The following is a 23,565-nucleotide window of genomic DNA, read 5'->3' on the forward strand; positions in this document are numbered from 1 at the left end:
GTGGGTGGGTGGGAGTTCTCATTTGTGTTTTGAAATCCCAAATTAATGAGCATGATAAACTGTTATTGCTGGCACTGGCTTTACCCCAAGTGGCCGAGTGGCACTGTCTGACTCTCTACTCTGAGTCCTTGATGGGACCCCCAGCCCTCCCCCAGCCCCCACCCTTTCCCTTTCCATTGACTTGGAACAGCCCTTGTTGATGTGCCAATCACAGTGGGAAGGGGAGTAAGGGGGGAGGTCACAGTGCATGGGGTTCAAGGTCACAGTGGGCGGAGCAAGGGGGATCACAGTGCAAGTAAGTCAGGTCGTTCCCTCTGCTCAAGTCCAGCTGTCTGCCACGGCAGTGCGACCCGTGGTGGACGACCCAGGAGGTGGTGATGGCGGCAGCGGCGGCATCCTTTCTTGCCTGCATTTATCTGCGCTGTTTGAAGCCTTGTGACCCATCGGGACCTAAAGGCTGTCTGATCACATTATTGGGCTGCCTGCTGTCTTCGGGCTGGGAGATCCTGGTTGGCCTGAAGGGGAAGATAAGAGGAAGGACTGAAACAAAATATAAAAGATGCCCCCAAATCATAAAAACAATCATGCTTAAAGCTGGGGTGGAAGTCACAGTGGCTATCAGCTAACTCTGGTTCCATAAGCCTGCTTCATTGGCAAGCAGGCTGGGACATTTCCTTAGTTGGGAGATCCAGGTGGACAGGGGTTGGTGGTCCATGCTCACCTCCAGCAGCTATAGCATTCTCCCCCATTTGGAGGCAGGGGGTTGCTCAGGAGCCCGTGTTGTCCAGAAGGCATAGATTTTCCCGTGTTGGCCAGGTAAAGACCCCTAGCCATTAGCTCAAGTGAGCCAGCACCCTCCATTCTGCCTCCTGTGTGTCTCTAAACCATGTAGTTAGTGGCTAACCAATATTACTAGAGATGATGAAGGAAACGGGCTTTTCCACTCTGGGAAGGTGAGGACTGAGAGAGGAAAACAGATAAAAGATGTCCCTTCAAAATAAGGGCAGGGCCCAGGTGCAATGGTGCATGCCTGTAACCCTGGTGACTCGGGAAGCTGAGGAAGGAAGATTACAATATCAAGGGCAGTTTCAGCAACTTAGTGAGACCCTGTCTAAAAACAAAACAAAAACCAAAAAGGCTGGGGATGGGGCTCAGTGGTAAAGCATCTCTAGGTTCAATTCCCAGTACCAAAAAAAAAAAAAAAAAAAAGTTCAAAGATTAGTTCTTTAAATCACAATATATCAAATCACCAAAGAGGCCATTCCAAGTTAGACCATTTTAACAAATACTGCTTCACTAGGAAGTGACAAACTGATACAGTGTAACCTCTGGTACTGTAGGGAAAAAAATACTGAGAATGAGAAAGAATTTAGAAAATTTGCACAGTGGGCTACTGGAGATCCAGAATATAACACTGGAGCACTTAACTGGGTGCTCCCTACCATCCACACAGGGCTCAGCACCCTCTGGCGACTTGCTCGTTCACAAGGGTGTGTGATGACTTGGTGAGGCAGGGATTTACCACTGACCAATTTCTAGAGATTGGGTGACAGGTTAAGTGGTTCTCAAGTGGCAAATTTTGACTCGCAGTCTGTGCCTATAGCCTCTATAGCACCGCCGTTGTGCTTGCAGACTGCCAACAACCCCCACCCGATGGCATCAGCCCCCCTCCCCAGGCCTCCAGAGCCTGCCAGGCCACTGCAGTGCAGACTGAGCAGGCCCAGTAGGCTCCTCACAGCCAGGCCCTGCTGCTGCTGCTCCTCCCAGGGTGGCCGGCCACACTCACCTGTCGAGGATGGGTTTCTCCTGCTCTTCCTCAGGGCTGGCGCTGCCCAGGATCCGCTTCCGGGCCTCAGCGTACTCAGCCTCCCGCTGGGCTAGGGACTTGACAGGAAGGGCTGGCCTGCTGGTGGAGTTGGGGCTGCTGACCACACCGTTGCTGGTGGGCCTCTTGAGGATGCGGATCTGTGGAGGGGGCCCCGTGGGAAGGCTATCGTCTTGAATCACAATGGGCACTTTGGGAGGAGATTTGGATTTCCTGCTGACAAAGAGCAAACACAGCTTCACAAATCCCATCCTTGACCAGGAGGCCCTCTAGCCCCATGCCCACCTTTGTCACCTTCTTCCCTCTTTCCACTAACTCTATTCATCAGCCTCTGGCTTCTGACCAGACATTCAAATTCCCCTCAAGAAGGGTCTCTCAAGAAAGCCACCTTGTCACCAGCTCAGCAGCACCCAGGAACTGCTGCTCAGCTCTAACCCCTGGCCAGGGGCCAGAATGCTTCCTCAAGCTGGGACTTCTACCCATGTCTACCCACGGGCACAGCAAGCACCATCTGGCCCCTGAGGCAAAACAGTTCATGTTCAAAATCCAATAACCTCAGTTAAAGTCCCAGCCTTCCTATGAAGGGCAGTGTCAGAGGCAGGTGGCCAGCCTGGGTCTCCACCACATGGGCTCCAACCACACACTGCCAGAACCTGTTGCACCACACTGCCCCAGCCTTCCGCTGAGAGCGACCTGTCTCCCAGAGACCAAGACATCCCACAACTGAGTCGGCCTTTCCAAAGAGCTGAGCAGAGAAACCTCCTTCCCCAGGGTTCTGGTCTGCTGGACAGCGGCGGGGCTGGGATGGAGGGTGAGCCTGAACAGGGCTTAGCAGTGCTCAAAAGAGAAGCATTGCTCAAAGTTGGTGGGTGTACACATCAAGGCCACATGTCCACAAGGAGAGGTGGAACTAACAAAACGGGAAACAGCACAGGGAGGGAGAGGAACAAAAGCCACAAGAGGAAAAAGGAACCAATGCAGGAATGACCCCCCACACCAGCCACCAGAACCCTCCCCAAGCTATCAGCTAGCTTCAGAACCCAACAGACACACAGGGGCCTTTTCCAAAGCCAGGGCTATCAGGAGGGCTAGGGACCTGAGGAACAACAGGGGGAGGGGCCTGGGGGTAAGGACAGTGCACCTACTGAGACAGACAAGGAGCCAGAGTTCCCTGGGGAACACCATGCAGCCTGTTGGGCAAATCCAAGTCTTACCCTCCTTCTGCTGCCTGTCCCTGGGAAAAACCAAGCTACCCAAGCTCAAAGTCAACTGTCACCTGCTCTGGAAACTCATTTCCTCCTCTCCGGGTGGGGAACAAAGATATCCTTAAAGATCTCTCAACTTCCTAGACTCTTTACTTTCAGGATCCCCTCAACTGCCAAATCACTGCGGCCCCAGGGAAATCAACTGTCCAAACTCCTCATATCACAGAGGAGGAACCTGATTCCAGAAGGGACGACTTACCCCAAACCTCAGAGCAACTGGGCACAGCCAGGCCTAAAACTTAAATGTTGCAACTTGTCACCTCGACTGTCCACCAGATGACCTCACACGAGGGGACCACTGAGGTCAGAGGCAGGAGCAACACCCCGGCCTCACTCCCAAAGCCTTGAGCCACCATGCCCTGGTCCCCAACTGGGAGGGAAGGGTTTGCTGCCCAGGAGCCTGGCCTGCTAAACCTAACAGCCAGCTGGAGAACACCACTGACTGCGCAGCTCTCCTTGGCGGGAGCACAAGTTCTCAGACCAGACAGCAGCCTTACCTCTCCTTTTGTGTGATCTTCAGTTTTTTTTCCAATCGTCTGTCTATTTCCTAGAGGAAAAAAATGTATATAAAAAGTGGAAAAAAATCTCTCTCAAATAAAAACTTACGTCTTTATTTTCAGAGCTAAGGGCAGTGTCTTCTCTAGCCAGGGACACACGACTGTGTCCTTTGAGATAATGGAGGCAGACTAGACTCTGGGGTTTGGGCTCCTGGCTGCCTCTGTGGGTCCATCTCCTCCTAGTCCATGGCCACAGCAATGATTCTAGATATTGTCCAGCTGGGATCTTTGCACAGGCTCCAGACTTCCGGCCTGTCCTTCACCGAGCCACTCAAATCAACTTTCTGAATACGTGTGATCATGTTACTTCCCCACTCAAAACCATTCAACTGCCTGCAGGGCCACATCTAAGCTTGGGAGCAGCCTCCCCCACACCTCCTCCTGTCTTCTGTTCCCATCCTGCACCATGGCAATCCCGAGCCATACAACCCGAGAACCCCAGTGCTGCTCCACCTGGCTCCAAGTCCTCTACCCCTGCAAGCTCCCACTTATCCTGCAAAACCCAGATGTCGCCTCTCCTTTATGAAGTGTTGCTCCTGGCGGTAAACACTCCCTGTCACTTTCCTTCATGGTCACACATATTAACTATTTTATAGTCTATTTCTTACTGGTATGGACTTGAACTCTCTGTGACTACATCACCTAGCAAAAGGCTTAGAGTAAAACAGAAGCCTAATATTTATAGAACTGAAGTGCCTAAGTCTCCTAGTGCATCCAGGAGAAGGGACAACAGGATTCCTCTTGGAACTAGAGCCTGGTAGGACTCAACTAACACAAAACCACCACTTTAGAAAGAAGCAGAGAGAAGTCAGGTTGAGAAAAACAGAAGAGAGTCCACCGTCTAACACATCTGGCCCTGAATTCCCACTGTGCTGGGCCTAACTTCCTGTCATGAGCAAAACAGGGGCACCCTTGGCAGTCTGAGCCAACAGCTCCCAGGACAAGAACTCTGTGAAATCTCCATGCATGGGGATTGGGGGTAAGGACTATACACAGGGCAAAGGCCAAACTTCCCAGCTCTTGGGCTGTCCCACTGTTTTCTTTATGTCCTTTTCTTTATGGGGTGGGGGGATCATCTAGCTATTGGAAAAAAAATACTATATGCAAAATTATGTGTTTCTCTGGAGAGCCAATCTCTTAACAGCAACTCTCAGCCAGGAGTGGTCAGCCCCACCCACCAAGTGGCCAAGTCAAGACATGCTTGGTTGTCATTACCAGGGGAAAATGCTATTGGGTCAAGGCCAGGGAAACTGCTAAACATCATACAATGCACAGAACAACCCCCACAAGGAATTAACTAGCCCCCAGAGTCAACAGTGCTAAGGTTGGGGAACCCTGATTGGTAAGATACATGGGATTTTCAAAAAAGTCCATCACCTGCAAAATATTCAGCCATATGGCCAGAAGGTCTTAAGATTTGCTGAGATGCCTCAGAGCCTTGTGTGTGGTGGCCCTTTTCATGAGTGCTCTGTGCTGCACGCTACAGTTCACAGGGGCAGTGCAAGCTGGCCAGCTCGAGCCAAACCTTCTGAATTTTCACTGATTCATTTGAGCTACTCACTATGGGAAAAATTCTTTCTAGTAAATTAAACAGTTTATCATTATTTTGGCTATAACACCTTTCCATCTTCTTATTTGTATCTCTTATAAACAACATGGAGTTAGATGGAATCATATGAAGCTAGATTTAAATCCAGCCTAACATACCCACCCTGAGTGATGCTGAGCTAGGTTTAAGTCATATTTGGCAAGCACAATACACGTGATTCTGAGCACTTTGGAGTTTCTGGAAGGCTGGGGAGGTGCCAAAATGAAGCCTCTTAATCTACTCCAGCTTGGAGCAAGTTAAGTGCCCAATGAACATTCAGTGATTACACTGAAAAGGTTCACCAAGTAAAAGAATGAGAATGACCTGGATGCTTCTGTGAACTGAAAGACACACAGAATCTGTGCCCTCTGTAGAGTTTATATCAGAATTGTATTAATTCTATTAATACCTGCATTATGTCATGCTTAACTAACCCCAGCTACTTGAGAAGCTGAAGCAGAAGAATTTCAAGTTCCAGGCCAGCCTGAGCAACTTAGTGAGACCCTGTCTCAAAAAAAAAAAAAAAAAAAAAGGCAGGGAACAGGGATGCAGCTTAGTGGTAGAGCGCTTGTCTGGCATGTACATGCTCATTCAATCTCAGGATGGAATGTGGGGTGAAGGGACCGTGTTATTTCCTGAGTAAATACTACATCTCACTTGAGTCTAAAGCCCATCACCTTTTAAGGGTTCTTCAAGAATTTCCACAAATAACGTCTTGTTTCATTAAAATTCCACACTGTATCACATCATTCCAATCTGAAAATAGACTGCCTATTCAAGTTCCTCCATCATAAACACAAAATTTAAAATCTGTGGGATTCAGATACCTTCAAACAGGGTTGAGACCAAGTGCCTGCACAGGCTAGGCAAGCAGCCACACTACACGCAGCGGCACACCCAGAGAGTGAGGGTACTGACCATAGGCTACCAACTTCTGGCTGACAGGGCCAGATCCATTTCAAGAAACTTTGAGTTCAAGATTTTTAACGGAAAAGCTCTGAATTTTAAAAATTTTATAAATCTCACTTTATCACTACGAGGGAGGCAGAGGCAAATGGGTCTAATATATTAGCTAAATCTGAGAGGTCCCTCTTCTCTAAAACTCTAGGAAAGATAATCTGCCCAGCACACAGACCTGAGTGGAAGACCTTCAAAAGAATATTATGGGGGGCTGGGGATGTGGCTCAAGCGGTAGTGCGCTCGCCTGGCATGTGTGCGGCCTGGGTTCGATCCTCAGCACCACATACAAAGATGTTGTGTCCGCCGAAAACTAAAAAATAAATATTAAAAAAAAAGAATATTATGGGGGCTGGGGCTGTAGCTCAGTGGTAAAGTGCTTGCCTGGAAAATGTGAGGCACTGGGTTCGATCCTCAGCACCACATAAAAATAAATAAAGATACTATATGTTCATCTACAACTAAATAAATATTTAAAAAAAAAAGAATATTATGGGGCTGAGATATAGCTCAGTTGGTAAAGTGCTTGCCTTGCATGCACAAGGCCATGGGTTCAATCCCAGCACCCCCCCAACACACAAAGAATATTATGGGTCATATCTAAGTGAATGTGCTTTTGTCTCCAAATAACCAGCCTACTTGGCATATAGTTTTATTGGTTTAAAAAATGCCAGACATCAAGGGCTGGGGGGTACAGCTCAGTTGGCAGAGTGCTTATCTAGCATGCACAAAGCCCTGGGTTCAATCCCCAGCACCAAAAAACAAAACAAAACAAAATAAACCAACAAACAACAACAACAACAACAAAAAAAAAAACCATGCCAGACATTAAGGTAAGCCACTGGTAAATGTCATTAGATATTGATCCTGTTATTTCCCCCAATTCCACACCACACTCTGTACTGCAATAACTAAAACTCCCATCCAACCCCATCACAATAGGCAGGATGGCTTCAGCAGAACTGGAGAGGGATTCTTCCATCAGATTACAGAATGGAATAGAAATCCAAGCAGCTCTGGTGAAAAGTGGATCCTGGCCATGGCCAGATGGCCAGTCAAACACTAGCATGCTGAGAGTTGTCCAAGCAGGACGGGGAGTGCTTTGCCGGCAGTTGGAGAGGTTACCGTGTCTCGCCCTTGGAATCTGTCCAGGTATCATGAGTCAGTCTACTCTCTGCTTAGACAAGGCCCTGCAGCCAATCTGCTCTCAGATTCTGCTCTGGAAAGCTGAACCACGTTAAACCTTTCCTACAGGATACACTACAAGAACAGATATCTCCTACAGAGATTCAACATCCCAATGCAATCAAACAGGCTTCACACACCAACATGGGCCTGAAACTAGGAATGGAATTACCAAGGGGCACCCTCTCTCTTTACAAGGATGCACAAATCCCTGCCCATGGTCAAGGCACCTGTTTTAGAGGATCAACCTCCATGGCTAGTGCAAGAAACACATAAGCCCTGACTATTCCAAGTGGACACCGGGGCACAAGGCCAGTATAATGGCATAAGCACATTGCAGGGTGTGGCTAAGGTCTGCTGTGTCATGGCTTCTCCTCCTGGAAAGGCTCTTTGTTTTTGCCAAGTAGCACTGAGCAGGCTCCAGATTACACGGTGCTCTGATGAGTGAGGTGGCTTCTTTTCTGGGTCCCAATCCTAAGCAAAAGGTTTGCTGTTGCCAAACTTGGGTATGGCTTGCCTGTGGCATTACACCACTACAAAAACATAGGACACGCTGCTGCTTTTTTTTTTTTTTTAAGTTGTAGACGGACACAATATCTTTATTTTATTTATTTATTTTTATGTGGTGTTGAGGATGGAACCCAGGGCCTCATGTGTGCCAGGCAAGCGCTCTGCCAATGAGCCCCAGCCCCAGCCCAGTACATGCTTGTTGTTCTCAGAGAACAGGCAAAGCCAGAGGGAACAGTGGAGGTGGGAAAACAAAAGAACCAGGAGGAAAGGAGGTGGTTTTAGACAGCCTGGCCCTGTGGGGAGGTAAAGGAGAGGCCACAACCATGAGGTGACAACATCTGCAACAAGCTGACCTGACTGCAGCTTGCAGTGAGTGTGCTCACGGGAGCCTCCAGCAGAAAGCTGCCAGGGTGGAAGCCTAAGAGTGCGCTGGGGACAAGGTCATTCCGAAAAAAGAGGGCAGAGAAAGAGCCACCCAGGACAGCCTAATTTGTTACACAGTCACAATCTGTGAATGGAACAAAGAAGACAAAGAGGACAGAAATGTGCCTGCAAGGCCAGGCCCATTATAGCATCAGGCTCACTCCCTTAACATTAAGAGAATGAGAAAGGAAAAGAGAGGAGAGAGGAAGCGTAGGAAAGGCAGAGGGAAATACGCAGGCCATTCTGGGCCTTGGAGTAAAGTGCAGCAACTACAGCAACTCAGATGGAATGTTCAGGAAATAGACTATCAACTCACCTAGGGGTGATGAAGCCCTGGGGGATTGACTCCAACTAGCCAAACTCACAAGAGAGAAAGTGAACAAGCCCAGATCCTCACCTGTCACTCTGCGAGGGTGGGAGTGGTGTTCTGCCTTTACTGGTGCCTTTCCTGCTGCTACCTACTCAAGAGCCACCACCAGGTGTAACAGAACCAAGGCAAAGGAACAAACTGCCCTGCTCCATCACACCCGGCTCTCTGGTCACTAAGAAAGAAGGAAAGCTGTCTTGATTTAAGTGGAGATCTAGAGACAGCACCCTTGGTTCTCAGCTCCGATTTGGTAACACAGTAATTAAGGAACTTCCTGGATAATGTGCCTCTCACATTCAAGAAAGACAACTGGTCTTAAAACTCCCTGTGAGGGCTGGGGATGTGGCTCAAGCGGTAGCGCGCTTGCCTGGCATGCGTGCGGCCTGGGTTCAACCCTCAGCACCACATACAAACAAAGATGTTGTGTCCGCCAAAAACTAAATAAATAAATAAATATTAAAATTCTCAAAACAAACAAACAAAAAAACAACTCCCTGTGAATCAATATGTCCCACAGGGTCAACTGGTCTTGCCTGGTGTCCTTCAGTGTCTAAGTGGACAGGGAGGGGGGAGGGAGGATGTAGAAGAGAGAGAAAAGGGATTTCTCTTGGAATCAGAACCTGGCAAATACTGATTAACACAGACCCCAAATTTTAGAAAAACACTTAGGAGGAGATAAGACACTGAAAAGGAGTAGAAGGCAAGTTCCCATAACCACATTCTGGCCCTGAACTTCCACCATGGCAGAACCCATGTTGGGCCTCAGCTCTTCAGTCCCAGACAGGACACTCATGTCCCTGGGCAGGAGGTGGCCAGTACTGGGCTCTTCTGGCAAAGATCTCTCATTAAGCTGCTTCATGCTTCCCATATCAAAAGTCTGGATGAGACTCTGGCTTTTCTTGTGCAGCCCCAATTCCACTTAGGAATAAAGCAAAGAAATTTATAAGGTAGAAGCAATCTACAGCAGCAAAATCTGACCTAAATCAGATTAAAAGGTCTTCAGTGGTGGAGCATTTGCCTGGCATGCATGAGGTCCTGGACTGGATCCCCACATACACGATCTCTGTACACTTAGTGTGCAACCCAAAGAGATTTCTCCAAACAATTGTCAAGTAGATTTGTTTAGTTTTGCTTCATCCCCTGCCATTCCCCCCCCCCCATCTCATTCTCTCAGTGGTATTGAGAATTCAATCAACTATTGAGCTATATCTCCAGCCTTTTTTATTTTGAGACAGGATCTCGCTAAATTACCCAGGGTGACCTTGAACTCCCTATCCTCCTGCCTCAGCCTCTGAGTGTACTGTTTCTCTGTTAGTGGCAATAATAATGACAGAGTCCTACCCCAGCAGGACTGGCCTCCAATGTTCCTTCTTATTCTACCATCCCTGGCAGTTTCAAACAGGGAAACACCCAAAGTCCTATCACACCAAGATGATTTCACAGTGGCGCTTTAGGATCACTGTCAGGTTAAAAACTAACTAACTAACTGAACTTGCTGGGTGCAGTGGCGCAGACCTGTAACCCCAGCAACTCAACAGGCGAAAGCAGGAGGGCTGCAAGTTTGGGGTCAGTCTTGGCAACCTTGTGAGACCCTGTCTCAAATAAAAAAGGTATGAGGATATAGTTCAGTGGTAGAGTGCCCCTGGGTTCAATCTCCACTACTACAAAAGAAAAAAAGAAGAAAGAAAGAAAAAAAAAAAAAATCTGAAGTAACCAGAGATCATGCGTGCGTGCATTGTATAGTTGTATATATAGAACAAATAATTCAAATAATTCTTACTTGCTTGCCAGGAAAAAACCACCCTTTGCTTTCCTTTCCAAGTGCATTCAGCTTTTAGGGCGTTTCTACGCTGGCCAGCAGGGAGTCCCTTGGGCAGTGCTTTGCACTAGCTCTAGCCTGTTACCCAGTGTGGGCGGTCTTTCTCATATAGCCAGTCCAAACCAAGATGAGCGTACATTCCAGGCCTGGTACAAAGGAGTATAAAATACTTTATTCACACGTTTAATATTGATTATATGCCGAAATAAGGCCATTCTGATACATCGGGCTCAACAAAAAATATTAAAACTTCACCTATTTATTTGCACTTTTAAAAGGTGGCATCTAGAACATGTAACACAAGCGACTCTCACTGTGCCCTCTGCTGGACAAAACTGTCTTGGAGTCTAAAAAAGCTGCCAGGGTGGAACAATGTCCAGCATGTCCAGCACCTGGGGCATGCTGCTTGCTGTGTGCACCTGTGATAGTGGGCCCTGTCAGACTGGCTAACAGCAATGAGCACTGACATAGTGCGAGGGTTGGCTCAGGCCCTTCTCTGGATGACGTTCACCACTTCTCTTCAATCCAACTCTCCAAGCCCTTGCAGCCCATTCACCCTGAACTCGTCAAAGTCATCAAAGACCTCCCCTGCTTCCAAATTCAGTGGTGAATTCCAAACCCTCATTTCCCTCAAGCTCTCAGCAGCACCTGACAAGGCTCAAGGGTCCATCCAAAAAGAACTTCCCAGGTGGGCATGGTGGCGTACACCAGCGGCTCGGGAGGCTAAGGCAGGAGGATCATGAGTTCAAAGCCAGCCTCAGCAAAATCGAGGTGTAAAGAAACTCAGTGAGACCCTCTCTCTAAATAAAGTACAAAATAGGGCTGGGGATGTGGCTCAGAGGTAGAGAGCCTCTGAGTTCAATCCCCAGTAGGGTCCTCCAGAATAAGAGAACCTTCCAGACACTGTTTTAGGTGTCCTGTCTACCTCCCTGGTAGCTTCTTCCCACACTCTAAAGAGGCTGGACCCCTTCTTGGGCCATAGGTTCCTCTTCCTCGTCTGACCCTTGAGATTTGGATATCTCTTCTTCTATGTCTACAATGGCTTCTTAAGTGGCCACATCTAGGCTCACAGCTTTATGAACACCAATACTTAATTTCTGACTCAATGCTCCCTAGATTTCAAAAAGCATCCACCTTCTGCAGTCTCAGCAATTCCTGTCTTCCAGGGAATTCCAAAGACTTGGGAGAACTCTGATGTCTCTTTCAACAGGACTTGTTGCGCCTACTCTCAAAACACTCTCTTAACTTTCTCCATCTTCCTGCTGCTGCCATCCTGGTGCAAACCGCCAATGATCTCGAATGGACAGCTGCAGCTGCTTCCTACTCACCCTGTCTCCCTCTCTCCACCCCAGGTGGGCTCCATCTCTGAGCACATCCACAGCCCTCTTCATTTCTTATTTTGAGATAAGGTCTTGCTAAATTGCCCAGGCTGGTCTTGAACTTGTGACCCCCTTACCTCAGCTCCTCAAGTGGCTGGGATTACATGCATCACTGCACCAGGCTTCTGTGCTTCCACTCTTGCTTTACAGTTTATTTTCCACATGGCTACAGTGAATCTTTTAAAAATCAAGTTAGCTCTGACCATGGCTTCCTATGCAAGGTGCTATCATCCACTATGGCCTATGGTCTCCCCCAAACCTGGCTCCCTCTGACTCCTCTCCTATCACTTTCTCTTCCCACATGTGTCTACTACATCAGCCTCTATGTATCCTCAGACAATAACAATCATGCCCCAGCCTCATGGCCTTTGCACTTACTGTCCTCTCTGCCTGGGATGCAGAGAGGTTTGTCACAGACTTCCTTGACTCTCTCCTGTCTCTGAGAGGCCTTCTCAGACCACTTCAATGGCACCTCTACTACAATCACTTTCTTTTAAAAACATTTTTTTTAGTTGTAAATGGACACAATACCTTTATTTTATTTATTTACTTTTATGGTGCTGAGGCTTGAACTCAGTGCCTCACACATGCTAAGCAAGTGCCCTACCACTGAGCCACAACCCAGCCCACCACAGTCACTTTCTATGTCCCTTAATCTGTTTTACTTTTCTTGTGTGTACATATGAATAATTTTTTATTTGTTATTAATTATCCCCACTAAACAGCAAGCTTTGATGGGATATAATTTCTCATTTTTCTGAGTGAACAGCAAGCTTTGAGAGTAGGAATTTCATGCGCTGCCTTTTTCCAGAGTGCCTAGAACTGTACCCGACACATATATTAATGAACAATCCAAATGAAACAGGATTTTTTAACCAATACACCCAATTTTACAAATGAAGAGGAATCAATTCAGAGAAGGTATGTCATAAGCCGAGCAAACAGCACATGTCTGTAGTCACAGCTACTTGTGGGCTGACACAGGCAGATCTCAAGTTTGAGGCCAGCCAGGGCAACAGAGCAAAACCAGACGGCGGGGGGAACAGACAGAAAGACAGACACACACAACACATTTCTCTCTGTGGGAGAAACTTAAAAAATTCCCATCTTGAGATAAGACTGTCTGGCTTTGGGTATTTCTTCAAAGGATGTCCATGGGGAAGCAAGGCCTTGTCGCCCTTTATTCAGCAGGGGCCCAGGTACAAAATGTGCTCAGGATCTAATGGCTAACTGGGCAAAAAGGAACACAACAGGGAACATGCTGGGTGAAGCTGGGGTTGCAGGGAAGCAACCGTATTCAAAATAAGAGCTAAGGCTGGCTGGACGACGTGTGCAGCTCTGAGTTTGATCCCCAGAACCAAGAATACACACAACACTAAGGCTGCCTTAGGTATTTCGTGGTGAGGGCAGCAGCAGCCACATTCTCCAAGCACTTGTGCCAGATGTAAGGCACCAATGTCCTCCTGTCACCACCTGGAATTCTCATCACAATCCCTGGGCTGAATTGAGCCTTGCTCAACACTAAGAAGTTAGGTGACGTGCCTGAGGTTACAGAACCAGTAAGTAACTGCCCAGAAGCCTAATCCTCCAGAGGAGGGAGCACAAAAGTTTGAGAGTGGCAGGAGAGTGGCAGCAGAACCCAATGAGGTGGGAAAAAGGCTGACAGGTGGCACCACCCACCTGCTTTTGCATCCATGCCAGGCTGATACAAGGCCAGGTGCCCTGAGGAAGGATTGAACCAGCGAAACCAACCTCCACGTTCAAACTTTGCAGAACCCAAAGGCAAACAGTTCTTCAGCAGAAACCAGACCCAGCAATTTAGATGAGTCCCAGGCCAGAGGACCTCAGAAACTTTGCAAATTCCCATCTTGAGACAAGAATGTCTACCTTTGGGTGCTTCTTCAAAGAGTCTGTGTGGGACAGCGAAACCATGTTGCCCTTTAAAGTAACAGGAAGTCAGGGAATATGGTGAGGAGACCTGCCCTATAAGTAAAATAATAGGTAAAGTCTAATGGGGCTCCCACCTTGTCCAGTTTTTTTTTAAATTGCTTTTCCCTTTCAGTTTTTAAATAACACTATGAAAAGGCACACAAGTCCTCAGAGGCAGCAAGAGAGAGAGCTTCAGTCAGTCTTAGGAACTGTGGCCCCGGCTGAGTCGGGAAGAAGGTCTCGTACTCAGAGCACCGGCCCACTCTGCTCCAGCACCATGCAACGGCACTTTACTAAGTGCTTTACAGAACTCTCCTCCAGGCAAGGTAAATGCTATTAATTCAATATCACAAATAAGGAGGATGAAGCTAAGAGAAGCATAGGAAGTAATTCAACCCAAAATTAGACCTGTCATTTAAATACCAGTCTTCTGACTTCTACTGCCACCAAAGGAGAAAAAAGGGGATGTTTACTGGCAGAGGGGGCTTACCTGTTCTTTTTACCATCTCTAACAGAGATGTCAAGGCTCTTCTCCCAAAGAAAATATCAGGTACACTGATTTTGGAGGAAGGAACAAAGTCACTACACTTCCCCCACCCTCCCGATTTTACGGTAATACCCAAGAGTGCATGTCTCAAAGTCCAGTAAGATTTCATGGTATTTAGCAAGGGACTGAATACACAATGCATTCTAAGCCTGATGGCTAATTGGGCAGAAAGGAATACAAGGGGGAACATGTTAGGTGACGCAAGGAAGATAGGAAAACAACCAAGACCCAGATAAAGGCATCCAATTCAATAATTAAAAATAACAAACAAAAATTATTTATATATTATCTTTTTCCACTTGGTTAAATATTAAAAAAAAAAGGTTATCTCCCAATATGACCAAGATTTCAACCAGCAGTCACTCTCAGTATTTCCATCAACTACAGCCTTATCCATTTGGCTCTTCTGCATCAATTTCAAGTTTCTGAAACCCAAAATTGATTAGCTCATGCAGGCTACAGAAACAGGTCAATCCCAGGCGAGAACAAATAAAATACTTCAAAGGGACTAGCAACTAGTTAATTATCTGGTGACAATCAAATGTAAACAAATCCTGCAAGCCAGTCCCTCAGAATGTGGGCTCAGGACAAAAGTAGAGCTGGGACTGACCTCAGGATTTCCCTTCTAGGACCAGGGTTAATAGCACCAAACACCCCACCAGGTCACAGATGATGAATGTAAAAAGGCACTCTGCCCGCACTGCACACCTCTCAGACGCAGGACCAGTAGCTTGTAGGCCAGGAGATACACAAGTAGACAGCAGAAACGGAACTGACAACAGGAAGGTCACAAATGCCTTTAAGCCATGAAGACCAGAGCATGAGGGCTGGGAACTTGGTTCTCAAGGTCAATGAAGAGTGGTGACAGGAACTAAGAGCAGTGGCTCATACCTGTGTCTGTAATCCCAGTGGCTCGGGAGGCTGAGCCAGCCCCAGCAATTTAGTGAGGACCTAAGCAACTCAGCGAGACCTTGTCTCTAGATAAAATATAAAAAGGGCTGGGGATGTGGCTCAGTGGTTAAGCGCCCCTAGGTTCAACACCCGGTACCAAGGGAAAAAAAAAAGTGTTAACAGCCTGACCTCTCTAGACTCAAGTCATAAATGTCCTGTACAATCTCATCTAGGCATGATGAGATGAGAATAAAATTATAACTGTATTTATTATTCCTCTTGGAAAGGAATGAATGCTATTTCCTGTGTTCCTCTGAGAGGGAAGGAATGATTTACTGTGAGGGACCCTTCTTCCCCTGCTTCCGAACCAGAGATGAAATCCAGAGCTTGTAACTTATTAGGTGTAACTGATCTACCATTAAGCCACATCCCCAGCCCTCTCTATTATTTTGAGAAAGGATGTCATATTTTGCTGAGGCAATCTCAAAATTGCAATCTCCTGCCTCAGCCTCCTGAGTAGCTGGAATTACTTACAGGTGCATGCTACCATACCAAGCCTGTGAGGAATAGCTGGTCTCAGCACCAAAGATTTTTTTATCCACATACAGACTACTGTTGAGATTTGTTCCTAACTGCTTGGTTTTAACCTTAATTTCCCCAGCAAAATCCTCATATGGTGAGGTGTTAAAGAGAAAGATGTATGGTAGAGGCTAATAGACCTAACACTTAGTCTCACAGAGAAACCCCTGGTTTTGGTGTTAGAGATTGAACCTAAGGTTGCCTTACCACTGAGTTACATCCCCACCCCATTTTATTTTGAGACTGGGTCTGGCTAACTTGCTGAGGTTGGTTTCAGGCTTGTGATCCTCCTGCCTCAGCCTCCTGAGTGGCTGGGATTACAGGCATCACTGCTATGCCCAGCTTAGGCAAAGAAATCTCTACCATCACTACTTAAAAAAATAAAACAAAATTGGATTAAGGATATAGTTCGGTAGTAGAACACTTGCATAGTGTATGGCCCTTGGTTCTATCTCTAGGACTTCAAAAAAATATATATATAATATACACACACATAAAAATATCTCTCTACATATCCACATACATACATAATTTCAATCTGTACTTTGGCCATAGATTTAAGTAGCTAAACTCAACCTTCTCCTAAGAAACCAACAAATCAATGGTTGTCCTGACAGAAGAAAAGTTTCTATTCCTGTGGGGGAGGTGTGCCAGGAGTGCATACCACACCTTATGGATGTGACCAGCCAGGAACTGACACTACCTGTGGGCAGCCACCACAGTGCAGTAGAGGGAACTAGAAAGTAAGGGCTGCTTCAAGAATGTCTGGCTATCAGATCTAGACAACAGTAACTTTCTCTTGCAGGATTTTACCAACAGTTTTAGAAAGACACACTAATTCTCTTGCACAGTAAGAGGAAAATCAAGAAGGCCTGTGATTGCCTGAATTTCCAGCCCATAGTCCATTGCAACCATGGCAGCTCTCTTGCATACCCAGAGCATGCTGGGAACAGAACACCCAACCCCATGCAGCCTCAATGAAAAGGGCTGAGAAGTTACTACTGAAAAGCTCATTATCCTCCTTTCTTTGAAGCCACAGTGAAACAGATCTTTTTCCAAAGTCCAGGGACAGAATGCTCTGCATGATCATGCCTAAACTGGCCAAATGTTTTGCAGAAAATCCCTTCTGAGAACACTGTAGTCCCTAGAACTCAATTTTTCCAAAAAGACCAGAATAGCAGAGAGGGAGTCACTTCAGGCTTGGTATTCCCGAGTTTGTGCTTTCTGACACCATGACTACCTCCTTGACTGTAAAGACAGAAGGAAATCCATAGCAGATGGCCCCAAACCAATCTTTTTTTTGCCTGCTACCCACTGCCAACTGTACACACTTCATAATGACAGCAGCCAAAGGAAGCAATACAGACCCAAAGAGAAGTGGCACCACACGTGGGGGGCATGGCCTCTTCTCTAAAGAGAGGTAAATCAAAGTTCTTACCTTCTAAATTAAAATCTAGTTATGTCATACCACTGCTAAAAAAGAAAAGGGGTGGGGGGGAGGGGCATTCAAAACTCTCCATAGCTTTCAGGATGAAGTCCAAGCTTCCAGAACCAAGTGTAAGGAAGCCCTTCCCAATCTGGGCCCTGCATACCTCTCTGGCCTCATCTCTTTCCACTTAGTCCTGCCAACCCTCGCCTCCCCTCAGCCAGAGGGAAATGCCTGTAGCTCCCAGTGCCTGCACTTCTCCCTCCAGCCTCATCTGCGCATACCTTGGCCCTACAACCTACCACGTGCCCCTCCCAGGCCAAACACAACTTAATTTGGCTGGTCTTTCAAACTTTTTTTTGAGATGGGGCTTTCATTTTTGCTCAGGTTGGCCTTGAACTTGTGATCCTTCTACCTCAGCCTCCCTAGGTCTTTCAAATCTTATGTAGGCATCATCTTTTCTACAGGACAGTCTCTGATTCCAGCCAGGATACCCCACTCAAGGTTCTTCTATAGGAATGTTGCTGTCTTACCTGTCTGACTCCTTCACTGGACAAGGCTTCAGTGCTTGGTACACAATTGGTATTCAATATACGGCACCCAGCATCACTAAAGGGGCAATGTTTAGAAGACTGGCTCATATGGACAGAAAGTAAATATAAATTTGAATTCTTTTTTTTTTTTTGATACTGGGGATTGAACCAAGGGGCATTTAACCACTGAGCCACATCCCCAGCCCTTTCCTGTATTTTATTTAGAGACAGGGTCTCACTGAGTTTTCCAGGTTGGCCCAGAACTGGCACTCCTCCAGCCTCAGACTCTCAAGTAGCTGGGATTACAGGCGTGTGCCACCACGCTACCCTCAAGACAGCATATTGCTCAAGAAGCACTGCCTTGGTGAAATATAAGTCATATTCTTTGAACTGTCTTTTGATTGTGAGTATAGCCCCTTGGGAGGTAATGGAACAATTTTATAGTAGACAAGTTGTTCATAATACTAACTGAAAAAGCAAGAGCTGGGCATGGTAGCGCAAGTCTATGATCCCAGTGGCTAGGGAGGCTGAGGCCCTAAGCAACTTAGTGAGATCCTGTCTCTAAATTACAAGTAAAAAGGGCTGAGGATGTGGCTCGATCATACAGTGCCCTTGGGTTCAATCCCTGGTCCTACCCCCAAAACAGCAGTCTATTCGAATAACATTTGAGGTGTTTCTCAAAGTCAGTCTTTCCCTGAAGACACAACAGCACTCAAATATTGCATATTCTGAAGATAGGCAGGAAACAATGACTTCAGATGTATGCACTGACACAGGAAGAAAAAAAAATTCTATTATGGTCAAACTTTTCTGTAGCACTAGAGGGCAGGAATCACCAAGGACTAGGAGTGCCTCTGGATTATGAAGAGCCTGAACTTTCACTTTCAGAATCAATCAGACCTCATTTGCTAATCACTCCACCTCCACTCAGATTTGGTTTGGCGAGCTATTGTGGTGGGGAGGTGGCCTTCAATGCTCATTAATAGTAGAGAGAGAGGGAAGGTGACCCAAAGCAACTGCCTACATCTGAAAAGCATGAACAGTCCATAGGTAGACAGTGATGTGCACATGCTGCTTCATCCCTTCCATGGCTCCCTCCTTCAAGGTGCACATTTATAAAACCCTTTGTGGAGCTCAAGTTGTGGCTCAGTGGTAAAGCACTCGCCTAGCACATGTGAGGCCCTGGTTCGATCCTCAGCACCTCATAACAATAAATAAAATAAAGGTATTGTGTACAACTACAAAACAACAACAACAAACTCTTTTTGACACCTGAAAAGTGAATCAAATTCAAGACAGCTTTCAAATAGCTGGGTGCAGTGGTGCACATCTGTAATCCTAGCAACTCAGGAGCCTGAGGCAGGAGGACCATAAGTTCAAGGTCAGCCTCAGTAACTTAACAAGACGCTGTTTCAAATAAAAAATAAAAAGAGCTGGGAGCTGGGGATATAGTTCAGCAGAACACCCTGTCCTAGGAGCTATCCCCAGGATTACAAAAAGAAAGGAAGGAAGGAAGGAAGGAAAGCAAAGCCTTCAAATAAATGCCCAAAGTAAACATTAAAAATGAAAAGTAAGGGCTGGAGTGTAGCTCAGTGGTAGAGTGTATGCTTAACATCCAAGTGGCCCTGGTTCAATCCCCAACACCAAAAATAAATAAATAGGGCTGGGGTTGTGGCTCAGTGGCAGAGTGCTCGCCTAACACACATGAAGCCCTGGGTTTCAATCCTCAGCACCACATAAAAATAAAGATATTGTGTCCAACTAAAAAAAAATAAATATTAAAAAAAAAGAAGAAAATTTTTCAAAAATTAAAAATTAAAGGTATTGTGTTCACCTACAACTAAAAAAAAAAAATATTTAAATAAATAAATAAAGGCTAATGCCCAACTCTAAAAGTCCTCCACAGGTCTCCAGGTAGGGAAGCAACAAAATGCTAGCCAAGGAAACCAGCTTTGTAGGACATGGTGGTGCACACCTGTAATCCCAGCTACTGGGAAGGCTGAAGGGGGAGGATTACTGAATTCAAGGTCATTCAGGGCAACTTACTGTGACTTTGTCACAAGGTAAAACAAAAAAAGGTCTGGGGATGTAGCTCAGTGATAGAACTGTTGCTTAGCATGTTTGAGGCCCTGGGTTCAATCTGTGGCACCACCAAAACCCACAAAAACCAGAGAGAGAGAGACAAACAGACAGACAGACAGACAGACAGACACAGACATATAAAAAGGGCTGGGCACATAGCACTGAACTACACCCTCAGTACTTGCCCAGCATGCTCAAGATCCTAGAATCAATCCCCAACCGGTGGGGGAGACCAACTTTGAAATCAGTCTTGTGATCAAATCCCAGCTTCTCCTCTTACTATGCATGTGATCTTGAACAAAATAGGTTACTCCCTAAATCTCAGTTTCCTCGTCTATAACAGAAGGACAATGGTTCAACAGGTCATTTCAAAATTATTTCAATATAAGATACATAAAGAAGCTGGGCACAGGGCTGGGGGTATAGCTCAGTTGGTAGAGTGCTTGCCTTGCGTGCACAAGGCCATGGGTTCAATAATCCCCAGCAAAACACACACACACACAAAAAAAGAAAGAAAGAAAGAAAGAAAGAAAGAAGCTGGGCATAGTGTGTGTATACCTGAAATTCCAGCTACTAGGGAGGCTGAGGCAGGAGGATTACTTCCAGGAGCTCTAGACCAGCCAGGGCAACATAGCAACACTCTCTCTCAAACACACACACACACACACACACGTGTGTGTGTGTGTGTGTGTGTGTACATATATATATATACACACACATATATATATAAAAAATGTCAATGAGGCAAGGTTTGAGGTTCTACCTCTGTTACCTGGCACAAGTTACATCTTTACACCTCTGGGTTTACTCAGCTGTAAAATGGGGGCCTGCATTAGTTGACCTCTAAGCAATTTACACATTCTCAAAAAACTGAAATAATCCCCAATTTCTGCGGAATCCTACATTCATTTTTGTTCCTTTAATTTTCTCCCTACCACATTAAGGTGAGAACTCATGTTCTTATAAAACAGGTGAAGAAAGCTGGGCTTGGTAGCACAGCCTTGTAATCACAGGAATTAGGGAGGCTGAGGCAGGAGGATTCAAATCCCAGGCCAACTTCGGCAATTTAGTGAAACCCTGTAACAAAATTTTAAAAAGTTGAGGGTGTAGTTCAGGGGTAGAGCACCCTTGGGTTAAATCCCAAGTACCTACCCTCTCCAGCCCAAACACAAGGTGAGGAAAACCAAAGAAAGGCCCAGGTGTCCTAGAAACTTATCCTTTAAGTCACAAATTATGGCCCAAGCTTTTCTACAGGGGGCAGCACAAGGGGTGTCTGAGTGATTCACTCCCGTTAGTGGAAGGCAATAAACGCCTTTACTGCCTTTACCGGAAATTTGGCATTCTCTGGCACAAAGTCATTGTTAAGCACAGGCCTAGCACATAGCAGACACTCAAAAATTTTGGCTGAATGAATGGATATCCAACTGACAACTGTTATGCCCTATAAAAGCTTTAATTTACTTTCTTGACTCAAGCCAAACTCCGAGAAAGCTGGTAGGCACTGAGAACTCCACTAAATGTCCTCTGAACCAAGTACTCCTTCAAATACTCAGTTATGCTAAGTGGAAAAACATAACCGTGGGAGAAATGCTGAACCAGCGGAAAAAACTTCGAAGCCAAGTTTCAACATTCCTGGAGACATACACACCCACTGCTGCGAGGGTCAATTTCCCAGTCTTCTTCCAGGGCACCCTCCAAGGTGCTTGGGAAAGTAAGACCCAGCTCCTGTTCTACCCTGAGACACTCGACTCCCCACATAAACCCTTTAGGTGGATGTCGCTCGAGCCAGCACTGCACAGACACGGACACAGGGACACCAGAGAGGCCTCTTCCCGGCTTTGCCAGGGTCACCATAGAACCAACAAACTCTGCAAAGACCAAATTAATCCCGAACCTAGCTGAACTGGCAGTTCCTACTGAGTGAACTATTTTCCTACAGCTGCTAGAGGCAAACGAAAACTCCAAAGTTGAGTGGAACGGTCCGTGTCCCCCAGTCCCGGGAATGCAGCTGGTTCACACTTCGCACCCCTCCCCCGGGGCGAGAGGCGGCCGGCCGAGCTCTGGGTAGCTCCGCCGGGGTCCCTGGAGAGCCGCCCGCCGCGGACTCTCAGTAAGACTGAAAGAGGAAAAAACCCAGGCTCGCCCACCGCGGCGGATGGCGCAAAGCGGTGGGGGATTTTAGCAGAGCGGAGGGACCCCAAGAGGACCGGACGTCCCCGGGTCCGCAGCGGCCTCCTCCCGCTTCCCCCCCGAACCGGGCACGCCGCCCCGGTCCGCGCAAGCACCCCTACGGTGAGTCCCTCCTGCTGCGAGCACATGAACTTTAAAATGGTGCCTCAGGCGGGGGGGCCCGACGGGAAAGGAAGGGTTCCAGGAGCCGGGGCGAGCGAGCGGGTGCAGGGGCCACAGAAAGAGACCCCAGGTGGCGGGTGGGGCGCCCCGGTTGACGCGCACACGCGGGCGCGGAGGGAAGCGCACCGGGCAAAGGTGGAGACAGAAATGGAACGCGGCCCCTTTAAGAGGCCTTCAAGGCACTCAGGGACCGGGGGCCTCTCCTCCACCCCCGGCCCGGTGTGTGGGGCCCTTCTTTGGGGAGAACCATCCCCGGACCCGTTCACCGGAGTCTTCCCTCACTCCAGGTCCCGCCCGGCCCTGCCCCGGGGCGGCGGCTCCTCCTTACCCCGCTGTCTGCCGCCTCCTCCCAGCTCTCAGCGACCTCCTCATCTTCCATCTTACTCGCCGCTTTCCCTCCTCCCCCAACCCCTCCCCGCGCCTGCGCCCTGAAACGCGCCTCCGTCGCGGGCGCGGGCACGTAAGGCTTTACTCAATGGACCCCGCCCCCGGCCGAGCCCGGAAGAAGCTTCAGGCTAGGGCCCACTCTAACCGAGGCTGCCATCTTGGAAGAGGGTGTGGAAACCGCGCAGCGGCCATCTTTCCTAAGGGAAACGCGTTATTTCTTGCACAGAGTGGGAATTCCACTGAAGTCATCGTCTTCAGTACAGGAAGCGCGTCTTTTGGGACCGACGCAGGCAATTACTGAAAACTTTTCTTTTTAAGTGAGTCGCAGTTTCCCTAATCTGTAGATCATGTTTTTCCTCAGAATTCTGAAAATACTCTTATATCTCAACCAAGGATGAAAAACAGCTGTTAATGCATAAAACATTTTCATTTCTGATAGGGTGAAAATTTCTGATTACGGTATTTCCTGCTCATTAAGCAGTACTCCAATCATCTACTTTATATCCTCTATCGTGTGGTAGAAATGTTACTGTGAGTCGATAATATTGCATCTAAGTGAAGCAACCAGAAGGATTCTCAGCTACGGTTGTCCTGCGTCTTTAATGATAGGTGAATACATTAGCATTACCTTTAAAAATCCACTACATTTCTACCTAGCTTTCTTGTATTGTCTTTCTTCAGGATACAAGTGGAGACCTTTTCCAATTCACCTTCAGACACCTTCAATTTGAACAATCTTGTGTACATTATGAAACCGTGCCTTAGTTTCCCTAAGTGTAAAAAAAGAAATAGTAGTAACAACTACCACAAAGGTAGGTTGTAAGGATTAAATGAGTTACAATGCTGAAAAACCTAGACATATCTGACTCTGAGTAAAAATTCTGAGTTAGTTATTATCATTATGGGGTGGAGTGTCTTGCCTGCCTGGGGAAGACTTCTAATTCTCACTTCTCTCTAATCATCC

General features: G+C 47.0%; 2 protein-coding genes across 5 annotated transcripts in view; one reads left to right on the plus strand and one right to left on the minus strand.

The window, feature by feature from the left end:
* On the minus strand, positions 1 to 22,636 carry Szrd1 (SUZ RNA binding domain containing 1). 4 transcript variants are annotated; one of them, XM_015485646.2, is made up of 4 exons: positions 22,543 to 22,636; positions 3,588 to 3,637; positions 1,787 to 2,041; positions 1 to 515 (listed from the first exon to the last, which is right to left on the minus strand). In XM_015485646.2, exons 1-4 carry the CDS (start codon positions 22,591 to 22,593, stop codon positions 413 to 415), a joined length of 459 nt encoding a protein of 152 aa, XP_015341132.1. In that variant the 5' UTR covers positions 22,594 to 22,636; the 3' UTR covers positions 1 to 412. The 4 variants fall into 4 exon arrangements, with proteins under 4 accessions (XP_015341132.1, XP_015341133.1, XP_048672217.1 ...); XM_015485647.2 differs by having other exon boundaries at positions 1,787 to 2,038; positions 22,543 to 22,624; XM_048816260.1 differs by lacking the exon at positions 22,543 to 22,636 and adding an exon at positions 17,781 to 17,903 and having other exon boundaries at positions 1,787 to 2,038.
* Positions 21,549 to 23,565, plus strand: part of Fbxo42 (F-box protein 42) — a 102,509-nt gene continuing 100,492 nt past the window's right edge. Inside the window, exon 1 of the mRNA XM_048816258.1 lies at positions 21,549 to 22,154. The gene's annotated coding sequence lies outside the window, so the exon portion shown is untranslated. The remainder of the gene's footprint in view (positions 22,155 to 23,565) is intronic.

This window comes from Marmota marmota, unplaced genomic scaffold (genome assembly GCF_001458135.2).
Source record: "Marmota marmota marmota unplaced genomic scaffold, marMar, whole genome shotgun sequence".
Taxonomy (NCBI): Eukaryota; Metazoa; Chordata; class Mammalia; order Rodentia; family Sciuridae; genus Marmota; species Marmota marmota.